Source organism: Coregonus clupeaformis, chromosome 27, assembly GCF_020615455.1.
Source record: "Coregonus clupeaformis isolate EN_2021a chromosome 27, ASM2061545v1, whole genome shotgun sequence".
NCBI lineage: Eukaryota > Metazoa > Chordata > Actinopteri > Salmoniformes > Salmonidae > Coregonus > Coregonus clupeaformis.
The window spans coordinates 16,491,318-16,516,874 of record NC_059218.1 but is presented as its reverse complement, the minus strand read 5'-3'; the positions used below and the strand labels follow the sequence as shown (position 1 = coordinate 16,516,874).

General features: G+C 48.5%; 1 protein-coding gene across 1 annotated transcript in view; it reads left to right on the top strand.

The window, feature by feature from the left end:
• LOC121541565 (high affinity cAMP-specific and IBMX-insensitive 3',5'-cyclic phosphodiesterase 8B-like) overlaps positions 1 to 25,557 on the top strand; it is a 105,230-nt gene that overhangs the window by 45,159 nt on the left and 34,514 nt on the right. The window contains exons 8-10 of the mRNA XM_041850657.2: positions 3,965 to 4,105; positions 4,261 to 4,349; positions 9,154 to 9,208. Of these exons, the coding sequence (XP_041706591.2) occupies positions 3,965 to 4,105; positions 4,261 to 4,349; positions 9,154 to 9,208 (285 nt within the window). The remainder of the gene's footprint in view (positions 1 to 3,964; positions 4,106 to 4,260; positions 4,350 to 9,153; positions 9,209 to 25,557) is intronic.

Here is a 25,557-nt window from a genome sequence, read left to right as displayed (position 1 = left end):
GTACGTCCGACCCACCGGACACTGTGGAGGACTAGGGTCGATGCATGCACGCCCGCTCGATCTCCGCATCGACCTCCCACACCACCGGTGCCACCAGACAAGACTCCGGTAGTATGGGAATGGACTCCACGCACCTCCTCCGCGTCATACCGGCGGGACAGAGCATCTGCCTTCCCGTTCTGGGACCCAGGGATGTAAGTGATCTTAAACACAAACCGGGCGAGAAACATAGTCCATCGAGCTCTGGCGAGGATTCAGTCTCCTAGCTGCCCGAATGTATTCCAGGTTACGGTGATCGGTCAGAATGAGAAAAGGGTGCTGAGCCCCCTCAAGCCAATGCCTCCACACCTTTAGGGCCTGTACTACGGCTAACAGCTCCCTGTCCCCTACGTCATAATTCCGCTCCGCCGGACTGAGCTTCTTAGAATAAAAAGCACAGGGGCGGAGCTTAGGTGGTGGACCCGAGCGTTGAGATAGAACGGCCCCAATACCGGCCTCAGACGCGTCCACCTCAACTTGGAACGGTAAAGTGGGATCCGGGTGCGCCAACACTGGAGCCGAGGTAAACGGGTCCTTCAGTCTCCCAAAAGCCCTGTCCGCCTCAGCCGACCACTGCAAGCGCACCGGACCCCCCTTCAGAAGAGACGTAATGGGAGCTGCCACCTGTCCAAAACCCCGGATAAACCTCCGGTAGTAATTCGCAAAACCCAAAAACCGCTGCACCTCTTTAACCGTCGTTGGGGTTTGCCAATTACGCACAGCGGACACTCGGTCCACCTCCATTCTCACCCCTGACGCAGACAACTGGTAACCCAAAAGGAAACTGACTCCTGAAAAGAACAGACATTTCTCAGCCTTGACATACAGGTCATGCTCCAACAGTCTCCTCAATACCCTGCGCACCAGGGCTACATGCTCGGCCCGAGTAGGACTGTACACCAGAATATCATCGATGTACACCACCACTCCCTGCGCCTGCATGTCCCGGAAAATTTCATCTACAAACGATTGGAAGACTGATGGAGCATTCATTAACCCATATGGCATGACGAGATACTCGTAATGGCCGGAGGTAGTACTAAATGCTGTCTTCCACTCATCGCCCCTCCCTAATGCGCACCAAATTATATGCGCTCCTGAGGTCCAATTTTGTGAAGAACCGTGCCCCGTGTAATGACTCCGTCATAGTCCCAATCAGCGGAAGTGGATAACTATATTTAACAGTCACCTGATTGAGACCGCGGTAGTCAATACACGAACGCAGACCTCCATCCTTCTTCTTCACAAAAAAGAAGCTCGAGGACGCGGGAGAAATAGAGGGCCGTATGTATCCCTGTCTCAGAGACTCGGCAATGTAAGTTTCCATTGCCCTTTTCTCCTCCTGTGACAAAGGATACACATGGCTCCGCGGAAGCGCGGCTCCTGTCTGGAGGTCTATCGCACAATCCCCCTGTCTATGAGGTGGCAATCGTGCCGCTCGGGTCTTACTAAACACGAGTGCCAAATCCTCATACTCAGGAGGAATGTGCAGTGCTGGCATCTGGTTCGGACTTTCCACCGAGGTCGCCCCTACGGAAACACCCAGACATAACCCCTCACACTGAGCAGACCACCCCTTTAAGAGCCTTCTCTCGCCACGAAATAGTAGGATCATGGGTAGTCAACCAGGGAAGCCCCCAGTACCACCGGATACGCAGGGAGAGTCAATCAGATAGAGTTGAATCATCTCCTCATGACCCCCCTGCGTCATCATCCTAAGTGGCGCTGTGAGCTCCCCAATCCACCCAGATCCTAACGGGACGACTATCTAAAGCATGTACGGGGAAAGGCTTATCGACTGGAAGGAGGGGAATCCCTAACTTAACACAGAATTTACGATCTATAAAATTCCCAGCTGCGCCTGAATCGACTAGCGCCTTATGCTGGGAACGAGGTGCAACCTGTGGAAAACAAACAGGTAATGTAAAGTGGACGACAGAAAGCTCTGGGTAAGTAGGGCGCCTACTCACCTGGGAGGACTCCCCACTGTATGGCCTGCCATCTCCCTCCTCAGAGGACCCTCCCCAGCACCTAGCCGCGGTGTGCCCTCCGCGGCCACACCTGGTGCAGGAGACTGCCCCCCTCGGGTTCCTACCTCTTCTCCCTCTAGCGCCAGCCCCTCCAAGCTCCATCGGACTCTGCTCGGAGGCGCTGGAGGGTGGAATGGGAGAACCCCATCTGGGACGTCCGCGAGTCGTGAGTAGGTTGTCCAGACGAATAGCCATGTCCACAAGCTGGTCGAACGTTAATGTAGCGCCCTACAAGCTAACTCCTGCGGACGTCCTCCCTAAGGCTACACCTAAAGTGGTCTATGAGGGCCTTCTCATTCCACCCTGCATCAGCCGCTAGAGTCCGGAACTCCAGCGCAAACTCTTGAACGCTCCTCATCCCCTGTCGGAGGTGGAATAGACGTTCCCCCGCCGCTCTTCCCTCTGGTGGATGGTCAAAGACCGCACGGAAATGGCGGGAGAACTCCGCATAGGTGACTGTGGCGGAGTCTATTCCCCTCCATTCGGCGTTGGCCCACTCCAACGCCTTGCCGGTGAGACAGGAGATGAGGGCGGAAACGCTCTCGTATCCCGAGGGCGCCGGGTGTATGGTGGCCAGGTAGAGCTCCACTTGCAAAAGGAACCCCTGACACCCGGCAGCGGAGCCGTCGTACGCCCTCGGGAGCGAGAGCCGAATTCCACTGGGTTCCGGTAGAGGGGTGGGCTGGTTGTCTGGTGGTGAAGGAGCGACAGGTGGGGCTGTGGGAACACCGCTGATCTCCCATCGCCGAAGTGTGTCCATGACGCCCTCCAAAGCGTGCCCGATCCGATTGATGCGATGCTCTTGTCCCAGGAGACGTTCCTCCACGCTGTCGACGTGTGCTCCTGCTGATTCCATATCGGGTGTGTAATTCTGTCACGATGTTAGAAATGGTGTGGTGTGGAATCAGGCGCAGAAGCAGATGGACAGTCCAACAAGACTTTACTGGAGAGTGCAAAATAATCCAAAACAGCCAGAGGCCAAAAAGACGCACACAGGCGTCAAAACACGAGCGCACAACACAGGGCGCAAAACTCTCCTCAATCGAGGAGGAAGCTAAATAGCAATGGCGTACCGAAACATGGGTAACGCACAAACACCTGACACAAAACAATTACACACAACACTACACTAACAACAAGGAAACTAAATAGGGTGCTTAATGAGACATAACACAAGACAGGTGTGGCTAACAGACAAAACTAATCAAACAGGAAACATGGAGCGGTGGCAGCTAGTACTCCGGAGACGACGACCGGCGAAACCCGCCCGAACAAGGAGGACGAGCTGCCTCGGCCGAAACCGTGACACTATGGGCCTACAGGACAGTTGTATATAAAAAATAATACATAAATTGGTTACTGATTAGTATGCTGTTGCATCGAACATTCCTTTTACAATCTGCAATGTTTGAATTCCCTACTTGAATTACTGAACAAGTACATACATTATTGCCACCAGCCAGCATTCTAAATAGCAGCATTGCGACCCTGTATGCCTATAGCTTCATGTAACATAAATGTTAGGCTTAACATGAGTAAATGACAACCAAATAAAAATGAACATGTATCAAATAAAGCAAAGCTATAGACTACTACAATCACTAACACCACATAATCTGATAGCCTATCGCTAGGCAGCCGCGTAGACGTCGCAATTTCAGAACCATGGACAGCGATCGGTAGTCTATACTTTGTGAGTGGCTGAAGCATTCCCCCCAAAGAATTTGGGAGGGGAGGGCCCAAACTCCGACTTTGCGGGGTTTCGAGAAACTGCGCTGCGCCAGTGACACGCGCACACACACACAAAACACAGTGGGTTTTGACCTTACTGGGTCATTAAGGTATTCAGTGAAATTATGATTGTTATGTTATCCATCTCTCTCCCTCTCCCCCAGTATGTGAACCCAGCATTTGAGTGTATGATGGGCTACCACAAGGGAGAGTTGATAGGGAAAGAGCTGACAGAACTCCCCAAGAGTGATAAGAACCGAGCAGATCTTCTAGACACCATCAACACCTGTATCAAGAAAGGAAAGGTGAGAGAGCATTAGACACTAAAGGACCTCAGGACCTCATTGAAGAACATCCATCTATTCATCTAGATTTTTTTTCCAGTGTTTTCAATTCAGTTGTCTGATTGTAATTCTCTAGGAGTGTTATGGTGTTTGACTATAGTTTTCTCTATGTCTAGGAGTGGCAGGGGATTTACTACGCCAGGAGGAAGTCAGGTGACAGCATACAACAGCATGTCAAGATCACGCCTGTGATTGGCCAGGGAGGGTAAGTCACTGCCTTCATCACTTCTACTTAAATAACACGTATATCTACTCTGGCAAGCCGTGGTCTTCCTCAGTAGCAGTGCGTGGGTAAAATCACTGGGGAAGCCAAGCCAATAAAAAAGCCATACAGTTGAAGTCGGAAGTTTACATACACTTAGGCTGGAGTCATTAAAACTAGTTTTTCAACCACTCCACAAATTTCTTGTTAACGAACTATAGTTTTGGCAAGTCGGTTAGGACATCTACTTTGTGCATGACACAAGTAATTTTTCCAAAAATTGTTTACAGACAGATTATTTCACTTATAATTCACTGTATCACAAATCCAGTGGGTCAGAAGTTTACATACGCTAAATTGACTGTGCATTTAAACAGCTTGGAAAATTCCAGAAAATGATGTCATAGCTTTAGAAGCTTCTGTTAGGCTAATTGACATCATTTGAGTCAATTGGAGGTGTACCTGTGGATGTATTTCAAGGCCTATCTTCAAACTCAGTGCCTCTTTGCTTGACATCATGGGAAAATCAAAAGAAATTAGCCAAGACCTCAGAAAATATACTGTAGACCTCCACAAGTCTTGTTCATCCTTGGGAGCAATTTCCAAACGCCTGAAGGTACCACGTTCATCTGTACAAACAATAGTACGCAAGTATAAACACCATTGGACCACGCAGCCATCATACCGCTCAGGAAGGAGACGCGTTCTGTCTCCTAGAGATTAATGTACTTTGGTGCGAAAAGTGCAAATCAATCCCAGAACAACAGCAAAGGACCTTGTGAAGAAGCTGGAGGAAACAGATACAAAAGTATCTATATCCACAGTAAAACAAGTCCTATATCGACATAACCTGAAAGGCCACTCAGCAAGGAAGAAGCCACTGCTCCAAAACCGCCATAAAAAAGCCTTGACTACGGTTTGCAACTGCACATGGAGACAAAGCTCGTACTTTTTGGAGAAATGTCCTCTGGTCTGATGAGACAAAAATAGAACTGTTTGGCCATAATGACCATCGTTATGTTTGGAGGAAAAAGGGGGATGCTTGCAAGCCGAAGAACACCATCCCAACCGTGAAGCATGGGGGTGGCAGCATCATGCTGTGGGGGTGCTTTGCTGCAGGAGGTACTGGTGCTCTTCACAAAATAGATGGCATCATGAGGAAGTAAAATTATGTTGATTTATTGAAGATATATAGATCTCAAGACATCAGTCAGGAAGTTAAAGCTTGGTCGCAAATGGGTCTTCCAAATGGACAATGACCCCAAGCATTCTTCCACAGTTGTGGCAAAATAGCTTAAGGACAACAAAGTCAAGGTATTGGAGTGGCCATCACAAAGCCCTGACCTCAATTTGTGGGCAGGACTGAAAAAGCTTGTGTGAGCAAGGAGGCCTACAAACCTGACTCAGTTACACCAGCTCTGTCAGGAGGAATGGGCCAAAATTCACCCAACTTATTGTGGGAAGCTTGTGGAAGGCTACCCGAAACATTTGACCCAAGTTAAACAATTTAAAGGCAATGTTACCAAATACTAATTGAGTGTATGTAAACTTCTGACCCATTGGGAATGTGATGAAAGAAATAAAAGCTAAAATAAATAATTCTCTCTACTATTATTCTGACATTTCACATTCTTAAAATAAAGTGGTGATCCTAACTGACCTAAGACAGGGAATTTAGACTAGGATTAAATGTCAGGAATTGTGAAAAACTGAGTTTAAATGTATTTGGCTAAGGTGTATGTAAACTTCCGACTTCAACTGTATTACAACCTATGTTGTTATATTTGCGTTCTTTAATCTATAACCTATTTGTTCAGACTCCACCGTTATATACAATAATGCCATGACAACAAAAAGACAACAGTCACACAGTGGCGGAATAAATTCAACTACACATACGTTTGTTTCATCACAAAACCGGAGAGCAACATCTGTCCGGTGAAGTCCACAAAGAAAGTATTGCATGTAACAAACAGTTATATGACCTGCAGCATGTTCAAGCAAGTTAATGTTTCCGACATTAGTTTACTAAGCAACTACTGATTTAGAACCACTGAGTTACCACAAGTCAGCACCAAAACAACAGGAGCACTGCCTCCACTATTCCAGCACCATTTCAACTTAAACATTTTAACATCATCAAATCAACAGGCTAAACGGTGCATTTGGAAAGTATTCAGACCCCTTGACTTTTTCCACATTTTGTTACGTTACAGCCTTATTCTAAAATGGATTTTCCTCATCAATACCCCATAATGACAAAGCAAAAACAGGTTTTTTGAATATGTATAAAAAATGTATTAAAAAAAATATATATATATATATATATATATATATGAAATATCACATTTACATAAGTATTCAGATCCTTTACTCAGTACTTTGTTGAAGCACCTTTGGCAGCAATTACAGCCTCGAGTCTTCTTGGGTATGATGCTACAAGCTTGGCACACCTGTATTTGGGGAGTTTCTCACATTCTTCTCTGCAGATCCTCTCACGCTCTGTTACAGGAGTGGATCGCAGTTCCGAAGCGACCCACTAGGTGTCATCCTCCGACAACCATAGGCACCACCTCGCTCACAGTCGGGACTAATTATCTGCCTATTGGTGTCACCTGTGTCTATCTGATTCACCTGTGTATTTATGCCCTCACTTCCCTGTGTTCCCTTGCTCAGTTTTCTCTGCTAGTTCCTTAATGTCAAGCAGTACGTATCAGTGTTTGATCACGTGACGGAGTTACAGGAACTTGAGAAGTGTTCTCCCAGTGTCATTGTGTTTTTCCAGTCAGAGTTAGTATTTCGTATTGTTTGCTGTCAGCCTGTTTTTTGGAGACCTATGTGCTCCTCATTTGTTTTCGTGAATAGTCCGTTGTTTTGTATCCTGGCATTTGGACCACCAGTAAAGATAATTGTTTCACCATCCTTGCCTACTGTCTATCCTGCACCGCACCTGGGTCACACCTCACGCCAACCCTTACAGAAAACTGAGCCAATATGGACCCAGTGGAGGCAGCACAGTATCATAGCGCATTTGCAGCACAGGGAGCCATGTTAGATCAGCACGACCATAGCCTGCAGCAGATCATCGAGAATCTCCACCAGCTGGCGATTGCCGTGCAGAGCCGGGTGGACACCCAACCAGCCCCGGCAGCCGGCAGAGCGGAAGCTGCAGCAGCGGTGTCTCCAGTCTCGCCTGCGACATTTCCGGAGAGGTACGACGGACGTCCAGAGAGCTGCAGGTAATTCCTCAACCAGTGTTCCCTGATGTTCAGCCTACAACCCTCCTCCTTCCCGACGGAGCAGGGCCGGGAGTGCCTACATTATCACCCTGTTTACGGGTCGGGCCTTTTCCTGGGCTACCGCTGAGTGGGAGAGCCAAACTACGGCGTGCTCCGACTCCTACCCATTCACCCGGGAGTTACGCAAGGTGTTCGACACCTCTCAGGTGGTGTCGGGGCACGAGGCCGGGAGGCGGCTAATGGCTTGTCGGCAGGGTGACCATTCGGTGGCGGACTACTGTGTGGGTTCCGGACCCGGGCTCGAGAGGCAGGATGGGAGGAGGCCGCCCTGGTTGTCCTTTACGCGCACGGGCTATCGGAGGGGATGAAGGACAAACTCTCCTTCGGGGAGCTGCCTGAGCAACTGGACGGCCTCGTCGACCTCTCGGTGCAGGTGGACAATTGCCGTTGTGAGAGGGCATACGAGAGAGGCATGACGCAAGACTCGCCTCCGCGTCTCCCTATCGGCCCGGAGGCTTTCCACCGATTCAGGGAGGAGACGCCTCAGGAGGAGGCTATGCAGCTGGGTGCGGCGCGCTTGTCCCGGATGGAGAGGCAGAGGCGTCTGCCCCAGGGACGTTGACGGTACTGCAGCCACACAGGTCACCACATATTATTATTATTTATATTACCACTGTGAGGGCTCGCTGGTATCGGGAGGGGTGCCAGCGAGCCGGAACCGAAACCCCAACTCCAGAGACGCCCTGACTTTTCTCCCCATCATGATTCAGTGGGACCCACTCCTGTAACAGCGCCCCCCCCGACGAACGGCCCCAGCCGTTCACCTCGGCGCCTCCGAGTGGAGGCGACGGAATGCTGTATCAGCCCTGGGTCCAGAATGTCCCTCCTGGGCACCCCGGATCGCTCCACCAGCCCATAACCCACCCAGTCTTGTGAAGACTTAGTGTCATTGCCAACAAAGGGTATATAACAAAGTATTGAGAAACTTTTGTTATTGACCAAATACTTATTTTCCACCATAATTTGCAAATAAATTCATTAAAAATTCTACAATGTGATTTTCTGGAGAAAAAAAAATCATTTTGTCTGTCATAGTTGACGTGTACCTATGATGAAAATTACAGGCCTCTCTCATCTTTTTAAGTGGGAGAACTTGCACAATTGGTGGCTGACTAAATACTTTTTTCCCCACTGTACATGGGCTACACATACTGAGACAGAGGGGCACTGTTTCCCTCGCTCAGATGATTTTTCCGGTGAGATTCAGCCACTTGCGAATTGACGGAAAATTATGAAAACACAGAGAGACAAAATATAAATGATTGTATTATTTATAAAGAATATTGGTCAAATATTTGGGGAAGCCTGGCTTCCCTTGGCATCCATGAATACACGCCACTGGTCTTCCTTCTTGGACAACCGCTTACAGTTAATTGGTTGTTAACTGGTTTTTAACTGGTTGTGTAAATGGTTAACTGGTGGTTGACAGGTTGTTAACTGGTAACTGGAGGTTCACTGGTTACATATGGTTCTCAATCTAATATGCTTTACTTTCTATCTCTTTACAGAAAGATCCGCCATTTTGTGTCCGTCAGGAGGCCCCACAGTGACAACAACAAACAGGTGAGCCATCCAGCCACTAGTTAGGCAAACAGGCATGGAAGTTATTGTTATGTTTCATGTAACCAGAGCAGTCATGGTGGTCTTAATGATTGATAGTTAGCTACATGATCTATTCTTCAACTGTGTTTACATAAGATAAATATATACCCTGTCAAGAAGAGAGAAAAACAACTATTGATCTCCCCCATTTTTTCTGTCAAGTATCACATAACTCCAGTATGATGTAACTCGTATGGCCTCAAGGTCTTGTGGATCAATGGCAGCTCTATGCTCTATGGAAGGCATGTGGTGTCTCCTGTGCTTTTCCCTTATACGCTAGCATTGTAGCTATATGGTACACAAGCAGCATCAAGTGGTTCAGGGACAGCCATGTGAAGACCATTTGTCTTCTACTGTATGATGCCTTTCATTGCAGTGCAATGTGTGTGGCAACTGCTCGGCATCCGACCGCAAGGCTCCCTGCCATCCAGGACCTCTATACCAGGCGGTGTCAGAGGAAGGCCCTAAAAATGGTCAGACTCCAGCCACCCAAGTCGCAGTCTGTTCTCTCTGCTACCACAAGGCAAGCGGTACCGTAGCAACAAGTCTGGGGCCAAAACACTCCTGAACAGCTTCTACCCCAAACCCATAAGACTGCTGAACAGTTCATTAAATGGCTACCCGGACTTTCTGCTATTCACCCCCTACCTAAATGTGCATAGTACTTCAATCAATCACCTAACCAAACCTACATGTACATATTAACTCAATCAATCACCCCAACTACCTCGTACCCCAGTACACTGACTCAGTATCAGTACTCCTTGTATATAACCTGTATATAGCCTTGTTATTGTTATTTTATTGGGTTATTTTATTCTTACTATTTTCTTTCGATCTATTTGTTAATTTTCTTACTTCTTAACTGCATTGTTGGGAAAGGGCTCGTAAGTAAGCATTTCACGGTAAATTCTACACTTGTATTTGCCGCATGTGTCACAATCGTCGTTAAGAGAGGAGGACCAAGGTGCAGCGTGATGAACGAACATGTTTATTTATCATTAGCGATAAATACTGACAATAAACAAAACAACAAACGACTCGTGAAGTCCACGGTACAAAACACAAAACCAACTGGAACAAGAACCCACAAACACAAAGGGAAAAACAGACAGTTTAAATATGGCTCCCAATCAGAGACAACCACCCACAGCTGACACTCGTTGCCTCTGATTGGGAGTCACTCAGGCCAACATAGAAATAAACAAACTAGAACTCCCAACATAGAATTACACCACATAGAACGAACACACCCTGGCTCAACATATAGAGTCCCAGCGCCAGGGTGTGACAGTACCCCCTAAAAGGCGCGGACTGCGACCGCGCCTCAACCAGAGCAAAACAGGGGAGGGCTGGGTGGGCATTCCTCCTCGGCGGCGGTTCTGGCTCCGGGCTTGCCCACCACCCTCCAATAGTCCCCCCATAACGCCCCTGGTCCGGTCTGGCCCCGCTGGCTGGAGCTGAACTGGACGTAGTATGAGCGGATAGCTTCAGCTCCGTTGTGGAGCAGTTGACCGGTACCTGATTAGGCACCGGTGACCCAGGCACGGGTTGTGCCGACTGACGACGCGCACCCCTGGCTTGGTGCGTGAGGCAGGAACGGACCGGACCGGGCTGACGATGCGCACCCCTGGCTTGGTGTGTGGAGCAGCAACGGGCCGGACCGGGCTGAAGATACGCACCCCTGGCTTGGTGCGTGGAGCAGGAACGGACCGGACCGGGTTGACGATGCGCACCCCTGGCTTGGTGCGTGGAGCCGGAACGGGCCTCACCGGACTGACGACTTGCACCCCTGGCTTGGTGCGTGGAGCAGCGACGGGCTGGACCAGGCTGACGACTCGCACCCCTGGCTTGGTGCGAGTAGCAGGAACGGGCTGGACCAGGCTGACGACTCGCACCCCTGGCTTGGTGCGAGTGGCAGGAATGGGCTGGACCAGGTTGACGACTCGCACCCCTGGCTTGGTGCGAGTAGCAGGAACGGGCTGGACCAGGCTGATGACTCGCACCCCTGGCTTGGTGCGAGTGGCAGGAACTGGCTGGACCAGGCTGACGACTCGCACCCCTGGCTTGGTGCGAGTGGCAGGAACAGGCCGGGCCGGGCTGGCGACGCGCACCGTAGACTTGGTGCGAGTGGCAGGAACAGGCCGGGCCGGGCTGGCGACGCGCACCGTAGACTTGGTGCGAGTGGCAGGAACAGGCCGGGCCGGGCTGGCGACGCGCACCGTAGGCTTGGTGCGAGGGGGCAGGAACAGGCCGGGCCGGGCTGGCGCCGCGCACCGTAGGCTTGGTGCGAGGGGCAGGAACAGGCCGGACCGGGCTGGCGACGCACACCGTAGGCTTGGTGCGAGGGGGCAGGAACAGGCCGGACCGGGCTGGCGACGCACACCGTAGGCTTGGTGCGAGGGGCCGGAACAGGCCGGGCCGGGCTGTGGAGACGGATAGGAGACCTGGAGTGAAGTGCGGCCACAACCCGTCCTGGCTGAATGCCTATCTTCACACACTCTGTGTGAGGCATCCGCACAGACGCACAGGGCTGTGTACCCGTACTGGCATAACAGCACGTGACACTGGCGCAGGATATCCGGGACCGAGGAGAGGCATTGGAGACCACGAGCGCTGAGCCGGCACACTCGTCCTGGCTGCATACCCACCTTCGCATCGACACGATGCGGGGTGCTCGTACAGGACTATGCCGGACCACCTCGTGGCACAGAACGCCGCTCCGCATACCGCGGAACCTGCCCAGTCCCATGCTGCCATGCCTGAGTACGGGAAGTTGGTTCCGCTCTCCATCCAGGCTCCGCCAACCTGCCTTCTGGCCCCCAAACCCGGTGGCCTCCTCTCCCAAATCGCCCTGTGGCAGCCTCCTGCTGCCCAGCCGACCATGCCGTGTGCCCCCCTAATTTTTTTTTGGGGTTGCCTCTCGTCCGTCCGACGATGACACTGCTGACGCCGCTGCTCCTCTCTCGCCAGGGCCTTAATCCTAGCCCATGGCCCTTTGCCCCCGAGCATGTCCTCCCAGGACCACGATTTGCCCACCTGGGCCATCGCCAACCTCTCCATCTCCTTTCCCGGCGCTTCCTCCCATGTCCAGTCTGCCTGCTCCTGGACACGCTGCTTGGTCTTTGTATGGTGGGTTCTTCTGTCACGATCGTTCGTTAGAGAGGAGGACCAAGGCACAGCGTGATGAACGAACATGTTTATTTATCATTAGCGATAAATACTGACAATAAACAAAACAACAAACGACTCGTGAAGTCCACGGTACAAAACACAAAACCAACTGGAACAAGAACCCACAAACACAAAGGGAAAAACAGACAGTTTAAATATGGCTCCCAATCAGAGACAACCAGCCACAGCTGACACTCGTTGCCTCTGATTGGGAGTCACTCAGGCCAACATAGAAATAAACAAACTAGAACTCCCAACATAGAATTACACCACATAGAACGAACACACCCTGGCTCAACATATAGAGTCCCAGCGCCAGGGTGTGACAGCATGTTACAAATTTAAATGTTGGCCTCACGTGTTCTGTACCAGTTTGACAAACAGCGCTATGCTATGTGGTAGTCATTGATTGTCCACTCTACAGTGTATGTACAGTACCATGTGAGTAAGAGAAGTTGTCTAATGTCTGTGGACCTACTCTAAATTGCTTTGGTATACTAGCATTGTTTTGGCATTTATGACATCTGTAGTCTATAGTGGCCTGTATGTAGTATTGTTTTGGCTTGCCCACGAGCACGTGGTGCTCAGTAGGGTTGTAGGCTAAGAGCTAGTGTTCATGCTAAGCTAAGCTAGCGCTAAGCTACAATAAGCATCCCTTGCTAAGGCCTGAGAGGGCTAGCAGCCAGGCACCGCCAGGGCTATTAATAGCTACATGCCAAGCTAGCTGCGTTCTGACCTGCGCTGCGCTAGGCTAGCTAGCCGTTGCCTTTCATCTGCTGTCTCTGACAGGTGGTGAGTCAGATGTTTGCATGTGCATGCCAAAGCCCAGCGCTGTTCTGTTCCCTCTTCTGACTCCTATCCTTGGGAATCTCAGCGTTGTCTCTGGTCCTAAATTTGACAGATCTCCTGATCCTATTTGTATAACATTATAACATTTGAAAGAGATTTAGTTTTTAATCTCAATGAGGTTATCACCTGTAGGGTAGAGTGGGGTAAATTTAGCCATTTTTTACATTCAGCATCACTCCATCAAGGGAAATATAGTATTCTTTCTAACAAAGATATCTACACTGACAATAAATATAATCGCAACTTGCAACAATTTGAAAGATTTTACTGAGTTACAGTTCATATAAGGAAATCAGTCAATTGAAATAAATTAATTATGCCCTAATCTATGGATTTCACATCTCTGGGAATACAGATATGCATCTGTTGGTCACAGATACCTTAAAGATAGGGGTGTGGATCAGAAAACCAGTCAATGTCTGGTGTGACCACCATTTGCCTTTTGCAGCGCGACACATCTCCTTCACGTAGAGTTGATCAGGCTGTTGATTGTGGCCTGTGGAATGTTGTCCCACTCCTCTTCAATGGCTGTGTGAAGTTGCTGGATATTGGCGGGAACTAGAATAGGCTGTCGTACATGTCGATCCAGAGCATCCCAAACATGCTAAAGGGGTGACATGTCTGGTGAGTATGCAGGCCATGGAAGAACTGGGACATTTTCAGCTTCCAGGAATTGTGTAGTGATCATTTATTTTTATTTATTTAATTTTAGTCATTTAGCAGACGCTCTTATCCAGAGCGACTTACAGTTAGTGAGTGCATACATTTTCATACTGGCCCCCCGTGGGAAACGAACCCACAACCCTGGCGTTGCAAGCGCCATGCTCTACCAACTGAGATCCTTGCGACATGGGGCCGTGCATTATCATGCTGAAGCAAGAGGTGATGGCGGCAGAAAATGGGCCTCAGGATCTCATCACGGTATCTCTGTGCATTCAAATTGCCATCGATAAAATGCAATTGTGTTCGTTGTCCATAGCTTATGCCTGCCCATACCATAAACCCACCACACCATGGGTCACTCTGTTCACAACGTTGACATCAGCACACAACGCCATACTGCCCAGTACAGTTGAAACTGGGATTCAGCCATGAACATCACACTTCTTCAGTTTGCCAGTGGCCATCGAAGGTGAGAATTTGCCCACTGAAGTCGGTTACGACGCCAAATTGCAGTCAGGTTAAAAACTTGGTGAAGACGACGAGCTTGCAGATGAGCTTCCCTGAGACGGTTTCTGACAGTTTGTGCAGGAATTCTTCGGTTGTGCAAACCCACTGTTTTATCAGCTGTCCGGGGGCCTAGTCTCAGATAATCCTGCAGGTGAAGAAGCCAGATGTGGAGGTCCTGGGCTGGCGTGGTTACACGTGGTCTGTGGTTGTGTGGCCGGTTGGACGTACTGCCAAATTTTCTAAAACGACGTTGGAGGCGGCTTATGGTAGAGAAATTATCATTCAATTCTCTGGCAACAGCTCTGGTGGACATTCCTGCAGTCAACATGCTAATTCCACGCTCCCTCAAAACTTGAGACACAGTGCATTCGGAAAGTATTCAGACCCCTTGACTTTCTCCACATTTTGTTACGTTACAGCCTTATTCTAAAATTGATTAAATAGTTGTTTCCCCTCATCAATCTACACACAATACCACATAATGACAAAGCAAAAACAGGTTTTTATAAATTTTAGCAAATTTATAAAAAAATAAAAACTGTAAATATCACATTTACATATGTATTTAGACCCTTTACTCAGTACTTTGTTGAAGAACCTTTGACAGTGATTACAGCCTCGAATCTTCTTGGGTATGACGCTACAAGCTTGGCACACCTTTATTTGGGGAGTTTCTGTCACGTTGTATAAAGATTAGAAGACAGTCGCATGAATACTTATTAGGGGTTTTATTTACTCCACCCAACACAAGGTACGTCATGGAACACAACGGGGACGAAGCCCAAAACAAACAAAGGAGGCGGTCCCGCATACCCGTGGGCACGGTTCTCCGGGCACTGTGCAGGTGCGGGTTCCGTACGCAGGGCCTGCCGTATGTCGGTGTCCCCATCCCACACCTCTGGTGCGATGATACGGAACGGAGGGACGATGGGTGTCTCCTCTCCCTGCCTCTCCTCTGTGTCGTAGAAGCGAGACAGGGCGTCCGCCTTCATGTTCTTCGAGCCTGGCCAATAGGAAAGCGTGAATCGGAACCTGGTGAAGAATAGAGCCCACCTGGCCTGTCTCGGGTTTAACCTCTTCGCTGCCCTGATGTACTCCAGGTTGCGGTGGTCCGTCCACACCAGGAAAGGGTGTTTGGACCCCTCCAGCCAGTGCATCCACGCCTTCAGAGCCTTCTTGACCGCCGGTCCCTTACGCAGGGCTGCATTTTTGGAGGGGTTCCAGTGCGCTGAGACAGCACTGCCCCGACTCCTACATCGGAGGCATCCACCTCGACGATGAAGGGGAGTGAGGGGTTGGGATGTGCTATCACGGGAGCAGTGGTGAAGCGTGCCTTCAGCGTCTCGAACGCCCTCTCTGCCTCCGCCGTCCAACGAAGCCGCTGGGGACCTCCTCTCAGCAGTCAGGTAAGAGGCGTGACCACCGTACTGAAGCCACGGATGAACCTCCGGAAATAGTTGGCGAACCCCAGGAATCGCTGGACTGCTTTCACAGAGTTGGGGATGAGCCATGACCTGACTGCGCTGACACGTTGCTCCTCCATCTCCTCTCCCTCCGTGGATATGAGGTAGCCCAAAAAGGACACGGACCGCTGGAAAAACAAACATTTATCTTGTTTAACATAGAGATTATGCTCCAACTGTCTTCCCAGCACAGACCTGACTAATGAGACATGCTGGGCTCGGTCAGCAGAATAGACCAAAATGTTGTCTATAATAACAACTACACCCCATCCCTGCATGTACCAAAACACTTCGTTAATAAAGGCCTGGAAGACTGAAGGAGCATTAGACAGGCCAAAGGGCATTACGAGATATTCGTAATGTCCCGTGGTCGTGGAAAAGGCAATTTTCCATTAGTCGCCTGCACGAATGCGCACCGGATTGTAGGCACTCCTCAAGTTTCAAGCAGACCACCATAGTCCCCGTGCCCAAGGACTCTAAGATAACCTGCCTAAATGACTACCGTAGCACTGACGTCTGTAGCCATGAAGTGCTTTGAAAGGCTGGTCATGGCTCACATCAACAGCATTATCCCAGAAACCCTAGACCCACTCAAATTTGCATACCGCCCCAACAGATCCACAGATGATGCAATCTCTATTGCACTCCACACTGCCCTTTCCCACCTGGACAAGAGGAACACCTACGTGAGAATGCTATTCATTGACTACAGCTCAGCATTCAACACCATAGTGCCCTCTAAGCTCATCACTAAGCTAAGGATCCTGGGACTAAACACCTCCCTCTGCAACTGGATCCTGGACTTCCTGACGGGCCGCCCCCAGGTGGTAAGGGTAGGTAACAACACATCTGCCACACTCATCCTCAACACGGGGGCCCCTCAGGGGTGTGTGCTCAGTCCCCTCCTGTACTCCCTGTTCACCCATGACTGCATGGCCAGGCACAACTCCAACACCATCATTAAGTTTGCAGACGACACAACGGTGGTAGGCCTGATCACCGACAACGATGAGACAGCCTATAGGGAGGAGGTCAGAGACCTGGCCGTGTGGTGCCAGGACAACAACCTCTCCCTCAACGTGACCAAGACAAAGGAGATGATTGTGGACTATAGGAAAAAAAAGAGGACTGAGCACGCCCCCATTGTCATCGACGGGGCTGTAGTGGAACAGGTTGAGAGCTTCAAGTTCCTTTGTGTCCACATCACCAATGAACTATCATGGTCCAAACACACCAAGACAGTCGTGAAGAGGGCACGACAAAGCCTATTCCCCTCAGGAGACTGAAAAGATTTGGCATGGGTCCTCAGATCCTCAAAAAATTATACAGCTGCACCATCGAGAGCATCCTGACTGGTTGCATCACCGCCTGGTATGGCAACTGCTTGGCCTCCGACCGCAAGGCACTACAGAGGGTAGTGCGTACGGCCCAGTACATCACTGAGGCCAAGCTTCCTGCCATCCAGGACCTCTATACCAGGCGGTGTCAGAGGAAGGCCCTCAAAATTGTCAAAGACTCCAGCCACCCTAGTCATAGACTGTTCTCTCTGCTACCGCACGGCAAGCGGTACCGGAGTGCCAAGTCTAGGTCCAAAAGACTTCTCAACAGCATCTACCCCCAAGCCATAAGACTCCTGAACAGCTAATCATGGCTACCCGGACTATTTGCACTGCCCCCCCACCCCATCCTTTTACGCTGCTACTACTCTGTTAATTATTTATGCATAGTCACTTTAACACTTTTGTTGTTGTTTTATTTTTACTTTTTTTGTTAAAAAGAAATGCACTGTTGGTTAAGGGCTGTAAGTAAGCATTTCACTGTAATGTCTGCACCTGTTGTATTCGGCGCATGTGGCCAATAAAATTTGATTTGATTTGATTTGAAGTCCAGTTTCGTGAAGTACTGCACCCCGTGCATTTGTTCGATGATGGTTGGGATGAGGGGTAAAGGATAGCTGAACTTAACGGTGACTTTGTTCAGTGTTCGATAATCAATGCAGGGGCGCAGTCCCCCATCATTCTTCTTAGTAAAAAAAAATATTGAGAAGGCTGGTGATGTAGAGGGGCGGATAAAACCCTGCTGGAGGCTCTCCTGTACATAGGTCTTCATGGCCTCGGTCTCCGCGTAGGAGAGGGGATATACAGTGGGGAGAACAAGTATTTGATACACTGCCGATTTTGCAGGTTTTCCTACTTACAAAGCATGTAGAGGTCTGTAATTTTTATCATACACTTCAACTGTGAGAGACGGAATCTAAAACAAAAATCCAGAAAATCACATTGTATGATTTTTAAGTAATTATTTGCATTTTATTGCATGACATAAGTATTTGATCACCTACCAACCAGTAAGAATTCCAGCTCTCACAGACCTGTTAGTTTTTCTTTAAGAAGCCCTCCTGTTCTCCACTCATTACCTGTATTAACTGCACCTGTTTGAACACGTTACCTGTATAAATGACACCTGTCCACACACGCAATCAAACAGACTCCAACCTCTCCACAATGGCCAAGACCAGAGAGCTGTGTAAGGACATCAGGGATAAAATTGTAGACCTGCACAAGGCTGGGATGGGCTACAGGACAATAGGCAAGCAGCTTGATGAGAAGGCAACAACTGTTGGCGCAATTATTAGAACATGAAAGAAGTTCAAGATGATGGTCAATCACCCTCGGTCTGGGGCTCCATGCAAGATCTCACCTCGTGGGGCATCAATGATCATGAGGAAGGTGAGGGATCAGCCCAGAACTACACGGCAGGACCTGGTCAATGACCTGAAGAGAGCTGGGACCACAGTCTCAAAGAAAACCATTAGGAACACACTACGCCGTCATGGATTAAAATACTGCAGCGCACGCAAGGTCCCCCTGCTCAAGCCAGCGCATGTCCAGGCCCGTCTGAAGTTTGCCAATGACCATCTGGATGATCCAGAGGAGGAATGGGAGAAGGTCATGTGGTCTGATGAGACAAAAATAGAGCTTTTTGGTCTAAACTCCACTCGCCGTGTTTGGAGGAAGAAGAAGGATGAGTACAACCCCAAGAAACCCATCCCAACCGTGAAGTATGGAGGTGGAAACATCATTCTTTGGGGATGCTTTTCTGCAAAGGGGACAGGACGACTGCACCGTATTGAGGGGAGGATGGATGGGGCCATGTATCGTGAGATCTTGGCCAACAATCTCCTTCCCTCAGTAAGAGCATTGATGATGGGTCGTGGCTGGGTCTTCCAGCATGACAACGACCCGAAACACACAGCCAGGGCAACTAATGAGTGGCTCCGTAAGAAGCATCTCAAGGTTCTGGAGTGGCCTAGCCAGTCTCCAGACCTGAACCCAATAGAAAATATTTGGAGGGAGCTGAAAGTCCGTATTGCCCAGCGACAGCCCCGAAACCTGAAGGATCTGGGGAAGGTCTGTATGGAGGAGTGGGCCAAAATCCCTGCTGCAGTGTGTGCAAACCTGGTCAAGACCTACAGGAAACGTATGATCTCTGTAATTGCAAACAGGTTTCTGTACCAAATATGATGTTCTGCTTCTGATGTATCAAATACTTATGTCATGCAATAAAATGCAAATTAATTACTTAAAAATCATACAATGTGATTTTCTGGATTTGTGTTTTAGATTCCGTCTCTCACAGTTGAAGTGTACCTATGATAAAAATTACAGACCTCTACATGCTTTGTAAGTAGGAAAACCTGCAAAATCAGCAGTGTATCAAATACTTGTTCTCCCCAGTGTACGTGTCCTCTCGGGAGGGCTGCGTCAGACAGCAGGTCAATGGCTCAGTCCCAGGGGCGATGAGGAGGCAGGCGTGTAGCCTGGGTCTTAGAGAAAACCCTGGTATTCCTCCGGTAAATTTACTTGAGTGGCGTGGTCCGGACTTTCCACCGTAGTGGTGTTGACAGACACTGCGAGACACCTCCCCTGACACTCCTGCGACCAACCCAGATTCCTCCTACGCTCTGCCTCGGGCAAACGTGCAGAGCCCACCTCCATCGGCTCTGGCCACGGAGCAGGTGTAGCCATGGGCTCCGGATTCCGCACAGTTCTTCTTCGGAACCGCAGGAGGTTGTCCAACCGGATCGCCATGCTGATAAGCTGGTAGCGTGACAGGTTGTCATCACGACAGGCTAACTCCATCTGTACCTCCTCCTGCAGTCCGCTGCAGAAAACGGTGACCAGAGCCGACTGGTTCCATCTGGTGGAGGCCACAATGGTCCGGAACTCCAGGGCGAACTTTGAGGTGGTCCTAGATCCCTGGCGTAGTCGGAGTAGACGCTCACCCTCCTCTCGGCCCTCCACAGGATGATCAAACCTCAGGTCCGCCCGTTTCCCAGACCGCGGCACTCAGTCCAGGGCCCTTCCGGTCAGTGCCGAGATGATTGTGGCAACCCTGTCTCTCCCAGTGACAGCCTCGGCGTAGCGAGCGAGGTACAGGTCACATTGCAGAAGCAATCCCTTGCATCTTGCTGGCGCTCCGTCAAAGCGCTCCGGGAGGGACAGGGGTATTCACCAGACCGACTCAGATGGGACGGAGGCAGGTAGTGGTCGTGTTGAGGCTGGTGCCGGAACCGGTACTGGAGACAGGAGGAACTGCACTTTCCCCTCCAACAGCAGGATGGTTGCCAGCACTCTGTCCATGGCGCTGCCAAGTCTGGAGAGACAGTCCTCGTGATGCTGGACAGTCTCTACGATGGTCGTCAGCTCGGCCTTTCCCGCTGTCTCCATTTTTATGGGTTGATTATTCTGTCACGTTGTAAAATGATTAGAAGACAGGCGCAGGAATACGTATTAGGGATTTTATTTCCTCCACCCAACACAAGGTACGTCATGGAAAACAATGGGGATGAAGCCCAAAACAAACACATATACAGTGGGGGGAAAAAGTATTTAGTCAGCCACCAATTGTGCAAGTCCTCCCACTTAAAAAGATGAGAGAGGCCTGTAATTTTCATCATACGTACACGTCAACTATGACAGACAAAATGAGAAAAAAAATCCAGAAAATCACATTGTAGGATTTATTTGCAAATTATGGTGGAAAATAAGTATTTGGTCAATAACAAAAGTTTCTCAATACTTTGTTATATACCCTTTGTTGGCAATGACACAGGTCAAACGTTTTCTGTAAGTCTTCACAAGGTTTTCACACACTGTTGCTGGTATTTTGGCCCATTCCTCCATGCATATCTCCTCTAGAGCAGTGATGTTTTGGGGCTGTCGCTGGGCAACACGGACTTTCAACTCCCTCCAAAGATTTTCTATGGGGTTGAGATCTGGAGACTGGCTAGGCCACTCCAGGACCTTGAAATGCTTCTTACGAAGCCACTCCTTCGTTGCCCGGGCGGTGTGTTTGGGATCATTGTCATGCTGAAAGACCCAGCCACGTTTCATCTTCAATGCCCTTGCTGATGGAAGGAGGTTTTCACTTAAAAATTCACGATACATGGCCCCATTCATTCTTTCCTTTACACGGATCAGTCGTCCTGGTCCCTTTGCAGAAAAACAGCCCCAAAGCATGATGTTTCCACCCCCATGCTTCACAGTAGGTATGGTGTTCTTTGCATGCAACTCAGCATTCTTTGTCCTCCAAACACGACGAGTTGGGTTTTACCAAAAAGTTATATTTTGGTTTCATCTGACCATATGACATTCTCCCAATCCTCTTCTGGATCATCCAAATGCACTCTAGCAAACTTCAGATGGGCCTGGACATGTACTGGCTTAAGCAGGGGGACACGTCTGGCACTGCAGGATTTGAGTCCCTGGCAGCGTAGTGTGTTATTGATGGTAGGCTTTGTTACTTTGATCCCAGCTCTCTGCAGGTCATTCACTAGGTCCCCCTGTGTGGTTCTGGGATTTTTGCTCACCGTTCTTGTGATCATTTTGACCCCACGGGGTGAAACCTTGCGTGGAGCCCCAGATCGAGGTAGATTATCAGTGGTCTTGTATGTCTTCCATTTCCTAATAATTGCTTTCACAGTTGATTTCTTCAAACCAAGCTGCTTACCTATTGCAGATTCAGTCTTCCCAGCCTGGTGCAGGTCTACAATTTTGTTTCTGGTGTCCTTTGACAGCTCTTTGGTCTTGGCCATAGTGGAGTTTGGAGTGTGACTGTTTGAGGTTGTGGACAGGTGTCTTTTATACTGATAACAAGTTCAAACAGGTGCCATTAATACAGGTAACGAGTGGAGGACAGAGGAGCCTCTTAAAGAAGAAGTTACAGGTCTGTGAGAGCCAGAAATCTTGCTTGATTGTAGGTGACCAAATACTTATTTTCCACCATAATTTGCAAATAAATTCATTAAAAATCCTACGATGTGATTTTCTGGAAAAACATTTCTCAATTTGTCTGTCATAATTGACGTGTACCTATGATGAAAATTACAGGCCTCTCTCATCTTTTTAAGTGGGAGAACTTGCACAATTGGTGGCTGACTAAATACTTTTTTTCCCCACTGTACACTACCATTCAAAAGTTTGGGTTCACTCAGAAATGTCCTTGTTTTGGAAAGAAAAGCAATTTTTTTGTCCATTAAAATAACATCAAATTGTAAACAGTGTAGACATTGTTAATGTGGTAAATAGCTATTGTAGTTAATGGAATATCTACATAGGCGTATAGAGGCCCATTATCAGCAACCATCAGTCTTGTGTTCCAATGGCAAGTTGTGTTTGCTAATTCAAGTTTATCATTTTAAAAGGCTAATTGATCATTAGAAAACCCTTTTGCAATTACGTTAGCACAGCTGAAAACTGTTGTGCTGATTAAAGAATAAATAAAACTGGCCTTCTTGAGACTAGTTGAGTATCTGGAGCATCAGCAATTGTGGGTTCGATTACAGAATCAGAATGGCCAGAAACAAATAACTTTCTTCCGAAACTCGTCAGTCTATTCTTGTTCTGAGAAATTAAGGCTATTCCATGCGAGAAATTGCCAAGAAACTGAAGATCTCGTACAACGCTGTGTACTACTCCCTTCACAGAACAGCACAAACTGTCTCTAACCAGAATAGAAAGAGGAGTGGGAGGCCCCGGTGCACAATTGAGAAAGATGACAAATACATTAGAGTGTCTAGTTTGAGAAACCGACACCTCACAGGTCCTCAACTGGCAGCTTCGTTAAATAGTACCCGCAAAACACCAGTCTCAACGTCAACAGTGAAGAGGCGACTCCAGGATGCTGACCTTCTAGGCAGAGTTGCAAAGAAAAAGCCATGTCTCAGACTGGCCAATAAAAAAAAAGATTAAGATGGGCAAAAAGTGTTATGGACAGACGAATCGAAGTTTGGGGTGTTCAGATCACAAAGAAGAACATTTGTGAGACGCAGACCAAATGAAAAGATGCTGGAGGAGTGCTTGATGCCATCTGTCAAGCATGGTGGAGGCAATGTGATGGTCTGGGGGTGCTTTGGTGGTGGTAAGGTGGGAGATTTGTACAGGGTAAAAGGGATCTTGAAGAAGGAAGGCTATCACTCCATTTTGCAACGCCATGCCATACCCTGTGGACGGCGCTTGATTGGAGGCAATTTCCTCCTACAACAGGACAATGACCCAAAGCATAGCTCCAAACTATGCAATAACTATTTAGGGAAGAAGCAGTCAGCTGGTATTCTGTCTATAATGGAGTGGCCAGCACAGTCACCGGATCTCAACCCTATTGAGCTGTTGTGGGAGCAGCTTGACCGTATGGTACGTTAGAAGTGCCGGGGGGATCTGTAACAGTTTCTCCCATTCTTCTCTGCAGATCCTCTCAAGCTCTGTCAGGTTGGATGCGGAGTGTCGCTGCACAGCTATTTTCAGGTCTCTCCAGAGATGTTCGATCGGGTTCAAGTCCGGGCTCTGGCTGGGCCACTCAAGGACATTCAGAGACTTGTCCCGAAGTCACTCCTGCGTTGTCCTGGCTGTGTGCTTAGGGTTGTTGTCCTGTTGGAAGGTGAACATTCTCCCCAGTCTGAGGTCCTGGAGCAGGTTTTCATCAAGGATCTCTCTGTACTTTGCTCCGTTCATCTTTCCCTCGATCCTGACTAGTCTCCCAGTCCCTGCCGCTGAAAAACATCCCCACAGCATGATGCTGCCACCACCATGCTTCACCGTAGGGATGGTTCCAGGTTTCCTCCACACGTGACGCTTGACATTCAGGCCAAAGAGTTCAATCTTGGTTTCATCAGACCAGAGAATCTTGTTTCTCATGGTCTGAGAGTCCTTTAGGTGCCGTTTCGCAAACTCCAAGTGGGCTGTCAAGTTCCTTTTACTGAGGAGTGGCTTCCGTCTGGCCACTCTACCATAAAGGCCTGATTGGTGGAGTGCTGCAGAGATGGTTGTCCTTCTGGAAGGTTCTCCCTTCTCCACAGAGGAACTCTGGAGCTCTGTCAGAATGATCATCGGATTCTTGGTCACCTCACTGACCAAGGCCTTTCTCCCCCTATTGCTCAGTTTGGCCAGGCGGCCAGCTCTAGGATGTTCCAAACTTCTTCCATTTAAGAATGATGGACGCCACTGTGTTCTTGGGGACCTTCAATGCTGCAGACATTTTCTGGTACCCTTTCACAGATCTGTGCCTCGACACAATCCTGTCTTGGAGCTCTACGGACAATTCCTTTGACCTCATGGCTTGGTTTTTGCTCTGACATGCACTATCAACTGTGGGACCTTATATAGACAGATGTGTGCCTTCCCAAATCATGTCCAATCAATTTAATTTACCACAGGTGGACTCCAATCAAGTTGTAGAAACGTCTCAAGGATTATCAATGGAAACAGGATGCACTTGAGCTCAATTTCTCATAGCAAAGGGTCTGAATACTTATGTGAATAAGGTATTTCTGTTTTTTATTTGTAATACATTTGCAAAAATGTCTAAAAACCTGTTTTCGCTTTGTCATTATGGGGTATTGTGTGTAGATTGATGAGGATAATAAAAAAAATCAATTTAAGAATAAGGCTGTAATGTAACAAAATGTGGAAAAAGTCAAGGGGTCTGAATATCTTCCAAATGCACTGTATGCGGCATTGTGTTGTGTGACAAAACTGCACATTTTAGAGTGGCCTTTTATTGTCCCCAGCACAATGTGCATCTGTGTAATGATCATGCTGTTTTAATCAGCTTCTTGATATGCCACACCTGTCAGGTGGATGGAATATCTTGGCAAAGGATAAACGCTCACTAACAGGGATGTAAACATATTTGTGCACAAAATTTGAGAGAAATTAGCTTTTTGTGCATATGGAACATTTCTGGGATCTTTTATTTCATCTCATCAAACATGGGACCAACACTTTACATGTTGCGTTTATATTTTTGTTCAGTATACATCCATTTCAGGATGTTGTATATCCCTGAAAATAATCAGAATTCATGTAAACATTACAGTGTTGAAAACATAGCTTATCCCAAAAAAGTGGTCTCTTGGCACAATTTACCAGTAAGTTAAGACGCCTACAAATTTCTGTACTGAATGAAATATTACAACTACCTTTTTAAAACCATGTCTATCTTTATTCCCAAACACAATTCAACACAATCGCTTAAAAAAATATATATATATATATGATTGTAATAATCTTTTAACACAGGCTTAACACCTTACAAACACTTTGTACTTTTTTAAAACACTTTTAACATAGGCCAGGTCCTGTTGTTACCTCATAT